The 13,957-nt window shown below is 36.1% G+C and overlaps 1 protein-coding gene across 1 annotated transcript; it reads left to right on the forward strand.

Annotated features, from left to right (window-relative positions):
* The first annotated feature begins 493 nt into the window (after positions 1–493).
* Positions 494–1,807, forward strand: LOC148169685 (uncharacterized). Its single transcript, XM_088044220.1, has 5 exons — positions 494–1,342; positions 1,388–1,444; positions 1,489–1,578; positions 1,625–1,677; positions 1,741–1,807. Exons 1-5 carry the CDS (start codon positions 494–496, stop codon positions 1,805–1,807), a joined length of 1,116 nt encoding a protein of 371 aa, XP_087900346.1.
* The last annotated feature ends 12,150 nt before the right edge of the window (positions 1,808–13,957 follow it).

A 13,957-nucleotide genomic window follows, 5' to 3' on the forward strand; every position in this document is an offset into this window, starting at 1 on the left:
TTATCACCGGATGTACCTCATCAAAAATAACGACATATCAACCGCGAATAGATTACACGTAATTGTCTCCGAAGGATTTTCTGATCGGCCAATCGCCCGCTGCTTAAAAAACCAGAGCACGCATTGATATTAATCCTGTCGGCCATTTTGCTCGCTGTTTGTGTAACAGTGTCGTTTCCGGTTGGGAGACGACCGGAAGAGCCACTCCGGGTTAATGGTAAAAGTGTGTTATAGCAGGGATACATGTTTATAGCATTTAACTTAGTCCATGTTAAATCGGATTAATTTGCAGTTCTCGGGCAACTGCGTGCTCTTCTCGCACATGCAAGACGAAAACTACCACAAAAAGAGCAAGAACTGTTTTTATGGTGCATGGAAATGTGTGTTTATCCCTAAAAAAATATTCGTGTCGCTGCGACAATTAATTAATTTGTTGATGGAGCGTGTAAACAACTAATTCAATTATGGTGTTGTAATCCATTGTCGTTTCACCATGCAGCACAAAATAACAGCCCCAGCTTCGTTGCTTTTCTTTCTTTGTAGATGCACCGGTTTGACGGCTTTTTCTGTGATGAAAAACGAAGAAGTCTTTAGAAAAACGAAATTCGCGAAGTGTCTCAATTGCGGATTGTGCATCTTCAATATTTTTTTCGTGGCTGCGTTACAACAATGTTCTTTCGAATCGGATAAAATCGAATTGGTTTCTTCGCACATATGTCACTTTCTGTATTTCAACTACTTTGTTAGTATGCTGGTTATCATGAATTTGAGGCAACACCACGTCACTCAAGTTTTTGAGAAGCTTCTCGTTTTTGATTCCATCGTCGAAGAAACAACAGGTCAACAAATTGATCTGTCCAAAGAAGTGAAATATTATGTCGTTATAAAAGGTTTTGGTTTGCTCTTGAATGTCGTAGTCAACATCTGGATCACTTTATTCAAGGACAAGTTGTTTTGCAACATTAGATTTTGGTGGGTGATGTTGGTAGCACTGAGTGGAGAGACCATGTTATTGTTTTGTCTGGTGGTGACCATCAAAGGAATGAAACAGATTAATTTATTTTTAATAGAAAGAGGCGATTTTTGTGCGTTAAAAGTGCAGAGGGTCTTCAATAGTTTTCTTGAGATTAAAACAGACATCCAGACGTTTTCTCAAATTTTCGTGTTCTTTAAATTTGTGTACTTTCTTCTGGAAGTCGCCACGACTTTGTACGTGGTGGTGACACGCGAAGCCAAAAGCACTTTCGATTTTATGGAATTTGGAATGAATGTGTGGTGGATAACGGAGCTTTTCTTTGAAGTTTACATGCTGCTGGCGCCACATGTTGCCTTCACGCAAAGTGTAAGTCTGTTTCCAGAAGAATATTTAGTTATGATCATGTTGTAGGGATTAGCAATGATGGACACTTGTGAAGATATCCATGGCTGTTCATTTTATAAAAAGGTATGGATGACAATGAAAACTCTTTTATTTTCTCATTTTTGTAGGACGAGAAATTGCACTTGCAGTTTGATCTTGCTAAGATTAAATTCACAGCTCACGGGCTTCTTGAGCTAGATTGGTCTTTACTGTTTGTGGTAAGTTTCTTAATTCAGTCAAAGGGATCTGAAGATTTGTTTTTAGATGGCTGCTTTGATGTCGACTCATCTCACCTATTTAATCCAGTTTAAGCAAATGTACAAATAAAACTGTTTTCGATTCAGCCCATTTTTTACGAGCGAAGATCCGTTTATTTACAGTGGCGAAACAATCATGCATAAGAATGAGTCGTCGACGTTCTACCGCAAACATAATACCCAGGAATAGAGATCCAAATAGCGCGTAATATTTGATAAACGCTCCAATACTTGAAATATCTAATGGAATATATAAACAGATGGGGGTATTATACGGCACGTATTTGTCAAATAGGGTGGATGTCTCAAAGAGAGCACAGCTTCGATCCGACACACATCTCCTTCTACATGAATAATGCGTTATGATTGCTTCATACATATTTAATATCCACTCAAACCTATATTGTTTCGCTTCAAAAGAATCTTTTTATTTTTTTACTGTCACGGCCAAATTCCGAATTATGTGGTCCGTATTCTCTATACCTTGCTGCTATTTTACATGATACAATCAATATTTATTTTGCAAGGAGCTGAATATGCTTTCGTTGGACCGCTTTGGGCTCATTTTCGTTACGTTTGGTCGAATTAATCTCCAGGTAGCGGTGAATATGACGCTCAAACGTGTTTATGGACGAATGTTGGGTATTAAGAGCGCGGAAACCAATTTTGGCGGGATTCAGACGCCGATTTTTACATGCAAGCGGGTTTTTTCGAAAGCTTAATTTTAACAAATTTCTCGTAAACGACCATAGGCGCAGCCTGCTTCATTCCCTTTTTAAACCTCTGGTAGTTTTGGTAAAAATGGTGGATGCGCCCGCATGACTGTTATGCAATGAGTGAATTTAGTTCTATAAAATTGTTTGTAATTTAGTTATATTGTTTTTTACACTGAATTGTAAAATTGCTATTATAACTGCAGAACGTGATATATATAATTTTGATTGTTCCAATTTGATTATCTTCTGTAATTATTGTTGTTTGTAAATAATATTTGTTTCCTAGTTAATTATTTTGAGCAAACAGATTTTTCCATTGTGTTTTAGTTTTATTACTTGTTTGAGTTCGCGGAACTGATCAATATTCAATATTATTAACGTCAAAGTTTTATCAGTTTAATAATTTCTAAAACTAGGTAGTAGCAAAACTTTTTATTGATTGTCCATTCTAATGAATTCTAGCGATTACCGGATTTAATACTCAATTCTCACAGACGTCATAAACCCGGAAAAGTTGCAAACTGTAAAACAATCAACTTTTCGTAAAAAACTAAGACACTGAAAGCTCCACTAACTGAAATTTTAGATTTGAAGTTTAATCGAATATTAAACTTTGAAGTTCTCAAGTTAGTGGCTTTAAGGATATAAATGCTCCACTTGAAGCGAATTTTTTCCACGTATACCCCACGGAACCCGAAATTAATTTAAAAACTTTAAGTTACAAACAACTTGTAGTAATTGTATTAGTCACATGTATTCCCTCCGGAAATCCGGGCTATAATCCGTGAAAAACATTTAATTGGACTGAATTATTAACGATGTTGTGCCTAAGCGGTAAAAGTAGCACCGACTCTCTGGAGAGTGTAAGACCCACCGGAAGCCATCTGGAGTCGTCATTCAAAGTTGGATCAATTTTTCACCGGAACATTGTGTGCTGACCTCATACATATTTAAGCGATGATTAGGAGTTAAATATTCAAAGGGAACATCAGCGCTGCTATAATTTTCCACGAAAAAAATCCGGTTTTTGTCGACTTTTTTCTAGACATTAGTGAAAAGACCCTAAACCAGATTTCGGCGCTTCTCTACGTGAAATTAATAAAGATTCACTGTTGGGTCCTAATCATTTAATTCTAATCAGGCCAACCGGAGCCTCCGGCCATAAATCCGGGTATAATTTACGCCCTCGTGAAAAATAGAGCCACCATTGTAGATATTAGAGTAAATAGCGCGTTTATTGTCGACGCAAATTCCACATCACAAAGCACTGAGGACCGGCGACAAAAAACGATTTAAATAACCAAACTGGAGGGTTCGTGCCACGCACAAGAAATTGTAAAGACCGATTCGGTCATTAAGTGTTTTTCATGGGTGCTAGATGGCAAAAAGCTGACTTTATATTCACGACAATGCTGCAATTCTGAAGGATAATTAAAGAATCCACACGCGTTGGAAGTGTTGAGTCCTTTATTTCTGTCCACCGACTGTGAAAATTACGTTTTAATTAGCCCGAGTTTTCCTCAAGACACAATGACTTATTAAAGGATTATGGACGGGGCAAAGAGCTAACCGATGTTAATTATGGAAAAATTCGAGTTGGAAATGAGGGAACTCCAAATGGGAAGTCAATACAAACGCAATTAAATGGAAATGGAACTGTTGTAAGCGAGCACAAAATGCTTTAATGGACAATAAAAATTATTTTCAGGAGCTACAGTTTTTTAAAATTCGTAATATCATTTGAGGTTTTCTCTTTGAAGGTTTATCTCTGGAACTAGATTTTTGAAAAATGGCTCTGTTTCTAAAAAGTGTGGAAGCGAGCCGTCATTGTGGGCCGCTTTAATAAAAAGTAAAATCGCAAATCCATATCTTGGTTCTCCCATTCTTCCCGGAACGAGGAATTTGGGATTTCAACAGAGTGTTTTTTGTGTTGTGTTGGCTCGTGAAGCGCGTTGAATTGTGCAGTGAAATTTATTAAATGTGAGAACATATTTGCTGTTTTTATGCCCTCAACTCCGTGTAGGTTTTGTCCTTTTTGCGCCTTTAATTACTTCGAGGATAATTGCGATTTGGATAAAATTAAATGAAACATTCCCGGGAACAATTGTCGTTTCTTTGTTTTTATTTTCGACGTACGAGTAAGATATTTTGAGCTTAGACGAAGTATAATAGAGTCCGTTGTTCCGTGCGAATTTTTCGGAGTATAGTTCCGGAGAAATGTGCGGAATGTAGTTGTGTATAGCGGGGCCATTGTGCCGTAATTTATTGCAACGTCCCAGATCAATTTATTTGGGATTCCGTTCCTTACCATTCCCCCAATTACCCGCTGAAAAATCTCTTCATTTACTGTTTGCAATTTCGCAGCTTGCCGTAATAGTTTTAGGGAACGGTTCTAGTTTAAAAGGTTTGCACCCCTAACCCATATTTATGTGCGGCTTGCTCAAATACTAAGTCCGCTGTTTGTATAAAGTTCTGTATCACCTGCGGGCTTATAGCTTACTCTGCTATTTGTATTACAAACTGCTTACTTGAACGCCACCTCTGCACGACCCAGAATCACGTAACCACCTTTGCCTCTCCTAATCCATTTTCCGGTCTTTCAGCTATGACTCCACTTGTTTATATGCCACATGCTACAAGACAAACCTTCAGACTTAATTGACTTCATTCACATCTCGCGCTACGCTCCGCACAATTGTTCTGCACTGCAGAAGTGCCAGGATGCGCTTGATTAAAAAAAAAAAAACACACACACACGAAGTATGCCAGCTCGCACTAATTAACCAAGATAGAATCTGGAAAAAGGGTTCTTGTTGCCGCATATTCCGCTTTACTGGGGAGCATTCAACGCGTTTCATGGGGAAAATTTGTAAGGGAAACGAACACAAAAATGCAATTTAAACCGGGCAAAGGTTTTAATTGTTGTTTATTTACATGTTGCGTCTCTTGCAAAGAGGGGGCTGATTTCGCAGCAGGTTGTCGACTTCTTTAGCAAGACTTTTTAGGTGGAAATAGAAAACCAAGTTTTTTTCTAGTTTGTACGTTTTAGGTTTGCAGGCTCATAAATTATAAACAAATGTGGTAAAAAACGATGGAATAAATAGAATTCGAGCTCCAGACCAAATATGAATAATTTGAAAAACAAATTGGAAGCTATTTGTTTATTTAAGTGGAATTAAATTACATTCTGATTAAATTTGTAGAATTTCGTAAATAATTTCGTTTTAATTATTGTGTGTGGTTGTATAAATCGAGATTTTTGGTTAATCAAAAATTGATTAAACGATCCTGATAAATTTAGTAGTCGTTTTAACCGAACCACAATTTCAGCAGTGAACTTTTGTAGTGTATCTTGAATGTTGCATTTCATCCCCTGGCTCCGTCCGTCCACTCGACCCGCCGTCCTTTTTGCGCCATCAGCAACACGCATTCGCAATTTGCGGTGTCGCAACGTCGGCCAAAAACCACCAACATACAATGCACAAGTTGTGCCTTGTTTTTGTCGTTGATCTGCCATAACAATGCTAGTTTAAAACGGGGCCACTCGCACAAAATACGGCATACTAATGATCAAACTGACGCTATTAATATTTACATAGAGAACGACGGATCTGTTTCGTGTGTCGGAAACATCAACGTGCAATTATTCAACGGGGGCGGCGCGCCTCGGGCAACCAGAGCGAACATGTCCGGAGCGGTGGCGGCGGCCTGCGGACACTTCATTGCATGCTCCATCACAGAGGGTCCGCCGCCACCGACGCGTTTATTAATGCAAGCCTGCAGCTAAACACTTGCGCCTCATGCAGATTTTGGCGGCGTTATTACGTCCAATTAATGTCCGGGTAAGACAAAGGCTTGTTCGATCAAAATTCGGTTTAGATCGGAGCTAATGCAATTCATTACCGAGAAACCCGTCAACTACCGCTTGTTTATTGTGGGAATATAATTATGAAGGGCGGTGGGGAGGCGGCAAACTGGAGAGATCTAACGCGATATATTGAAATTGTAGAGAACGCTGAATTTTGTGAAATTTCATGACTCAGTTGTGGGCTCTATTGTTCTGTTCACAGATGTTGCAGCATCGGCTCTGAATGAAAACTAATACCATTACAGAACCATTTTTACCTTTCACAACAGGTCGTTCGGAAAAATTAACAAACATTTAATTCTATCTCGCCAAATTGGTTTTGACCATTTTACATCGCTTTTATTCACATTTATTATTCCAATTATGCTTACATTTATTCATAATCATCGCCGCAACCAACTTTTTTTGAATAGCTCAAGGCACTGACAGTGAAAGCGCAAAAAACTGTTAAAACAGTAATTTTGTTTTTGAAATAAATGTCAACACCACCAACAATTAAAGCATAACAAATAATCCAAAACTGTTTTACTAATCAAATATTAACAATGCAAAATAAAAATTAAACAGACACATGTTAGTTCCCAAACCCTTATCAGGCAGATTTAACCCTGAAAAATAATAAGGTGGTTAACACCGTTTTGTTTCACGAATAATGAAATTAGGTTTCTGGTTTAACCAAATTACGTTAATCAAAATAATTGTGTTAGCTGTTGGTAGAAAATGTCACCAAAATTATGGCTCAGCTGATTTAATCATCCGAACTATTTGATTGAATTAATTATAATAATAATTATTATTACAGATTACTGTCATATTTGTCACTTTCACTGATTCTGTTTATCGCCTGCGTTTAAACTTGCACTATTGTGCATTGCAATTAAATCAAATTTCCATTATTTACGATGTTACCAGTAAGAGAATCCTTGAAATAAAAATTGCATAAAATAAAGAAAAGGAAGCGTAAACAAACTTGCAATTCCATTAATAATTATGTATTTAATATTTTATGGTCACTTGTAATTGTGAAAATAATTTTAAGTTATCGAATATGCCCAATTGGCTGTAAAATCAGTGTTGTGCACAAATCATGGATACATTACATTTATGATTTACGAATACAACTTGGTTCAAAGTTATCAACGGTATAGTTTCAAAACAATTAATACTTTTATAAGTAGATTTTAAACAAACATTTTAAAAAAATATATCCTTTTATTTGCCTTGGCTTAATCTGAAGGCTGTTAAAATTTGTGAGCATTACTGTTGCACTTTAGTGCAGTTATGACTATTTAGAAAACCTTTAAATATTCGTATTATCTCTCCTGATTAAAAATCTTTATTACGATTCACATGTTTTGTGCAATGGACAATAGGTTCAGCCGTAAATTCTACAAATTTTTACTATAAATTAAAATAAATATATAACAAGAATTTCATTTTATTAAATATTTAATCAGTTTGTTAATTAATTACTAAAATGTAAAGTTTATTCAAAACTAAACTGAGTAAACTTTGTGTACACGCCCAACATCTTACAATGTGAAATAAAACTTTCTCAAATTTTATTTGTTGCAAAAAAATGTTTATGAAACAAGTAAATAATTTAGATCACTGTGGACAGGTGCTATAACAATCTTGCAAGCAAGGACAATAAATAGAGCGAGTCTATAAAGCCTTATTATGTACCAATTACACACAAGGCATTATGTTCGATTGAAGCGAAGACAACTTTCTTTCAAAAGAATGAGATTGGTCATCGAAACTTGTAACGGTTTCAATATGCCTCGTTTTTAGTGTTATGGTTATTTTAAAGTAAAATAGAGCAATTTTCTATCGTTTACAAAAAAAATCGTATATGCTATTCAGAGCCTGTTAATGTCTACCTCACAGGCTCAGGACACAAAGCTTCATTTTTACTCTTAATGACATAATATGCTATTTTCTTCAAACATTAAAAATACTATTTTTTAGTCGTTTTTAGACAGTAAAGTAAGCAATTTTGTTATAAGTAATGAATAGCGCTCGTTGACTAGGCAGAAAAAGTACTTTGTGTGACGGGTACTATTTAAGACCTACATTTTGCACTTGCACTTGCACGATCTTATCTTTGAAACTCTTTGAAAGCAATATTTTTTACAGTAGATGTCATCAATGACAACTACATGCATAACCATCCATGCTTATAGTTCAATTTGCTCTTACTCATTGATTGTCGGTCGTGAAATTGAATCTAACGTTTGGAGCAAAAGTGGTATTTGTTATTTGGCCGAAAAGTGGCTTTGCTGTCTCGCAATTTTGCATACGCTCGGCTACGCTACGCTTCGCTTTGCTATCAATTTAATTGCTCGACAAAAAATACCACTTTTCTGCCGTATAACAAAATTTACTATTGTATCTGTTTTCTCAGATAACATTACGAACGCCATTATAAAGAGCCACTTTATGGACGCTAAACGATGTCGTAAAACACACATAGATTATTATACAATCGGGCATAAATAATTGTTCTAGTCTCTGGCGTTAGAGGTGTCAATAATTAAAGTAAAATTATTGCCCATCAATTTTTTAAACTGTTCATTTCGTATGGCAGTTTAGAGACCTGTTTTCATAAATTGAAATTAGATGGATGTATAAAATAATTAAGAATTAGCATAGCAGCAAAATCGCATCAGAAGAAGCAGAAATTCTAGCTAAAGCCGTATTAAGTATTAAATCCGATTATGATGTTACTTTTCAGCGTTAATGAACATAGAAATAATTTCAAGAGTTAAAGAATATAAGCTGTGAAGTTTGTGACAAATATTCTCCGATATTGATACTTTATTTTCGTTTAAGAGAAATTGCCGGAAACGAAATCTATACCGTAAGTAACACATTATTCTTGCCTCACTAGCGAGTAACTCGATATGTGCTCTAAAAGCTTCACGAAGAATGTATTTTTCTTGGAATATATTTGGCGACGAGCATTCAAAGGAAGTATAAAGTGACACCGAAACTCTGATACTTTTCGTAATCAATTCCATCGGAACATTGTTAACAAATCCGATTATTCAAGTGTACTCGAAGACGTTGTTTTTTGTTTAAATGGGACACAATGGCCGGCTGAAAGCTGAGATATTAGCAGCATCTTTCTCGGGCACCGAGAAAATAGGCGATAATAGTCTAAAAGGGATATAAATGTAGGAGATTTAAAAGAAAAGAAGAGTAGAGGTCAACCATAAAGAAATGGCCGAATCCTTAGGATAACGAGACTAAAGAAGGATATCTGACTCGGGAAAAACGAGGGACGTCGCATGCGGATTTATCGAAGCCATATTTGCATCGGAAAAGTACATATTCTTTGCATCCTGAAATGAAAGAGCCGCAAAGATTTCATCCGCGAAAGCTGTTTGAAAGCAACAAACAATTACCGCAAAATTTCGCTCCGTGCAATTATAAGTAACTTTTGATCTGGATCATCAAAATTCCCTTATCAATACCAAGTTTTTTATTCGCGAAATTCCCGGAATGCGAGCTCATGAAAAAAATAATGAAAAGCAAACATTAGCTGTTTTCGTCAAAAATAACAATTCAAATTCACAAAAATTGCACATTCCCCCTCGACGTAAAATCCTGTTTACGAAACAGCTTTCGCTTAAAAACGAAATTTAAAACAAAATCTCAGGTAGGTACTGTAAATGAAAGAACACAATTCGCAACATCAAAAGAATGACCGCATCAATCACTCAGCGAATTTATTTCGAGAACAATATAATTTCGTTTTTTGCTGTAATATCCCGTCTCTATTTACGTAAATTCCTCTAATTTCAGCCACAGCAAAGTGATAATAATTTATCGATCTCGTCACTGTTTCGTGTTTCTTTTTAATGGCATTCATTACAGTCATTTTTTCATACTAGATTTATGGCATCCATTACAACTGTCAAGTAAAAATCCATTATTACATCATCCGCCTTTCAAAAACCCGATTTCCGGTAAATACCCACATTTTCTCCCCATTACATGAATATTTTACACCACTTCATTATGGTGCGCTTTTTTCTAGGAGACAACGGAGCTCAATGGGGGCGGCTAGCCGCCAAATCACAAACGTTATTTAGTGTGGCTCGGTGGCACTAGATGTCGCAGGGGAGGCACTCGTCACGGATACACCACTAATTTACACCGAAGCGCCACCGCGACCTGTGTTGTGGGAGTTGCTATGCCATTCGAAAGGGTTACATTTGGCCATGTTTGGGGATTTGCTGATTAACAACGGGCTGTTTTTAAGCGGGGACGGGAATACCTTTTGTTGGGGGCAGCGGCATACACAGAACGCCGCTATAAACTTTTTGGGACTTCTTTTATGAGAAAAGGGATGAACTATTTAATTCGTATTGTCTCCAAAAGGTCGGCGAATTCAATGTTTACAAAAATATTTATTATTTATCGTCTGTTTCGCTGTGTTTATTATGTATTGGTAAATACGCCACCAAATAGCAAACATGATTTCATTAAATAAATACGGAATAATACTGCAATTCTGTAAATTCACACGGAAAATCTTCCCAATTAGTTTGCAGAACGTAAAAAAAGTGCTTCTGGTTGTTCATGCAACAATCGAGTCGTTACCGAGATAAACTCACTATTCCGAACAACAAATGTCAGAATTGTTACCATCAGCGATAATTTTCCACTGGCAAAACGGGTTTGATTATTTGCCGAACTACTAATAACTTGTCATTTTTCCAAATTCATATCCTCTAACAGCCCATTTCGCATTTAACACGTTTCTAGTCCGACCGTAAATTGCTTTTATCGACGTGTCCATGTAATCCCCGATTTTTTCGATAAAGGAAATTAGTTTACCGCCCATATTTTCCGAACGTTATTCGTGTTTCAATGAGTTCAACAATGATGTTAATACAGAGTAATGTCATAACGCAGAGGATAGATCGTTGTTTATAATTCAGGTCCCTTCCACATTAACAGATCCGGCTTGGGATTACGCGCTGTTGCAGCTCTCTAATTTTGCATTAATTTAATACAAGCTCGACATATAATAATAAAATGATTGGAAATTATAACCGGACGTGCTAAAACTAATTTAGATTAATTTAGAATTCATGGATGTGGTTCCAAGGTAAAAAAATGAGTTGTTTTGATTTATTTGAAGCTTAAACAACACTGTCATCAAATGATATTTATGGTTACAAGCAAATATTGTAAATGACAAACATTACGTGGTATTTTCGTACAATTAAAACAAGCATAGTTTCAGCGATTATTTACGTATTATGGTAAAGAACTTTGATAATAATTAATGACTTTAAGTTGGACACGAAACAAATCTGTCATTAAACCATCATAAATAAATTTATGGTGAGCTTTGTGGTTTTGTTGCATTGGCAATGACGCCGATTTTTCTCATTACACATGCAAATTGTTTTCCAAACCGCAGACATTTGCCCCAATTCCATCCCTTAAACAAATAGATGGGTGATTTTATATTAAGAGGTTTCGGTATGCCCACAAATTCCAAAAATAAAATTTTTACCATTGTTCTTTCCGGTCTTCCATATTATTCTAAATTCAAAAGTAAGATCTTTTTAATTTATAATGTTAATAGATTTTGGAAATATTTTTTCCTAGTCTCCATATCTCCGAAACTAAGACAGATAGAAAGATTTGGTTTTCGCCACCGTTTTTCAAAACTTATCAAAGCAGTGTTTTTTTGGCGTCACTACCAAATTTACTTCTTAACGTAAAATCCCCAAAATACGCTAACGCCATTACTCCCAATCCGACTTTGTGTTCCTATTAATCAATTAGTGAATTCTCTCAACGTGCGTAACTTTTGCGGCAGACTGTAAAGGTTGTGCCTTGCATAGTAATCCCAAAAGTGTATGTCTATGAGCTACGTGCCCCACTTATTAATCAATTATCGATACATTTGTGATAATTCACTGTAGCAGTGTTTAATTTGTCGGTGAGCACCCTAATTCGACGTACAATGATGGATTCGGCCTTATAAATCTGAGAAGAAATTCGCGGAATTTATTTGAAAGCAAGCCAAATTGGCTTCCGATTGTATTATTCCGGCTCGATTTTGATCAGATGTCGGCGTACTGGTTATTCGTCTTGCTGACGTCTAATCAAATCCTAAATGTTCGGGAATGGATGTGGTGAAGCCTGGGGAGGGGGAGGATGTTTAAATTGGGAGAGTTACTTAATGGGAGCGTTAGGTGCAAACAGGAACAATGAAAACAGGAGAGGATTTGGATTACCCGGCGCATCCACCATTATTTTATTTTTTATTGATTATTTTTTGTAAATAGGGTTTCATGGTTCTGAAATCAGGACCGGGGATGAAATATGGAAGTAGTTGCTCGGTTAACAAGTGTCTTAGTGATATTCAGGGTTTATGTCGAAATTTAATATCGCGAGGGTTGGCAGAGAGGGTCGTGGCGTAAATGCGCACCGATACATTTTTTAAGACGGTCTCTGTGTGAATTTATGTGGGTGTCGACAAATGGAATTTCCAAATATATCGAATGAAGTTAGGTAGAGTCGCACGTCTGCGGTCGGTAAATAATAGAGGGCAAGTTGTGATTTATACGAGTGCGAATCGAGCTTATAGTGAGATAACGAAAACAAATTTAAAAACATGCTCCCTATTAGATTTTATCGTTGGATTTCCACAAACACACAAACTCCGACTCAAATATTTAAAAGATCTGATAAATAAAACTCATCAAATAGATTCAAATCAACATTAAAACTCGCTCGCCGGAGACTTTGCCAAATCTGAAATGAAATCTGGCGATATGAGATGGGCGAACATCCAAACAATATGTCCTCTTATCAGTTGTTGTTAACAAGTTTTCTGGTCCGTAATGGGCCAACTTCCTATCGACCAATTCCATCCGAAATGACGACCGCCCCGCTGCACTTGTCAAGCTTTTTGTTTTATCAGTAAACGGTTTGAGAACGTCTTCACTGCTTTTATCTTGCCAACAACACATTGGACGACGAAGACGCGACAGGATTAAGACAGATCTTATTTATTTACAGGACTGTTTACTTTGCATGGAGTTTCCAAACCACAGCTTTATAAAATTTCACATCATTACTAAAACAAACGTTTGTTTTAAATTTATAAATAGCAATTTTGATAACAATTGGTACTAGAGAAGTAGAAAGTTATTTATAAAGTAAATCTTCTAGTCCGTTTTGCTCCATCTGGTTTAGACTCAGAGATATTCTTGAAAAATGTTTTTTTTTACTGTACAAACATTTATTTTCGTCACTTTTTTTCGAAAATGTGCAAAGCTATGAAATTGCTTGACAGTATTTTGAAAAGCCAATTGAATAAGCTTTCCAAAGACCTATAAAACTCGTCGCTAGCGTGAGGCCTTTCCATGATGTTTTTAAAAATTGATAAGATTATCGCTATTTTTGGTAATTTTACTAGCAATTTTAGATAGAAATCAATTATTACATTGATTATTTTATTGTAATGTATCATTCAAAAGACCAAGATCTTGCCTTTTTGACCCGCTGAAAATGCATTGCTATCGTTTATCGTTTAAAAATTACAGTACAAAAAATATTGAGACGTTTTTCAAAAATTAAAAATTTTTATTTTTGGCGATATCTTTAAAAAAAATCATAGCAATTGCTTACAAAATTTCTAGGCACATATTACGTTTTAAAATGACATTAGTACTAATCCACCCGAGAATAATATATTTTAGAAACTTCTTAATGATGAAGG

This window comes from Gnatocerus cornutus, chromosome 8 (genome assembly GCF_029298725.1).
Source record: "Gnatocerus cornutus isolate USDA-ARS CGAHR chromosome 8, icGnaCorn1.1, whole genome shotgun sequence".
NCBI lineage: Eukaryota > Metazoa > Arthropoda > Insecta > Coleoptera > Tenebrionidae > Gnatocerus > Gnatocerus cornutus.

Bases quoted from the DNA above. Each gene is read 5' to 3' on its own strand.
- LOC148169685 (XM_088044220.1), top strand. From the start codon at position 494: ATGCAGCACAAAATAACAGCCCCAGCTTCGTTGCTTTTCTTTCTTTGT. The intron at 1,445-1,488 runs GTATGGATGACA...TCATTTTTGTAG, and splicing joins GCTGTTCATTTTATAAAAAG to GACGAGAAATTGCACTTGCA. The intron at 1,678-1,740 runs GTACAAATAAAA...GTTTATTTACAG, and splicing joins TTAATCCAGTTTAAGCAAAT to TGGCGAAACAATCATGCATA.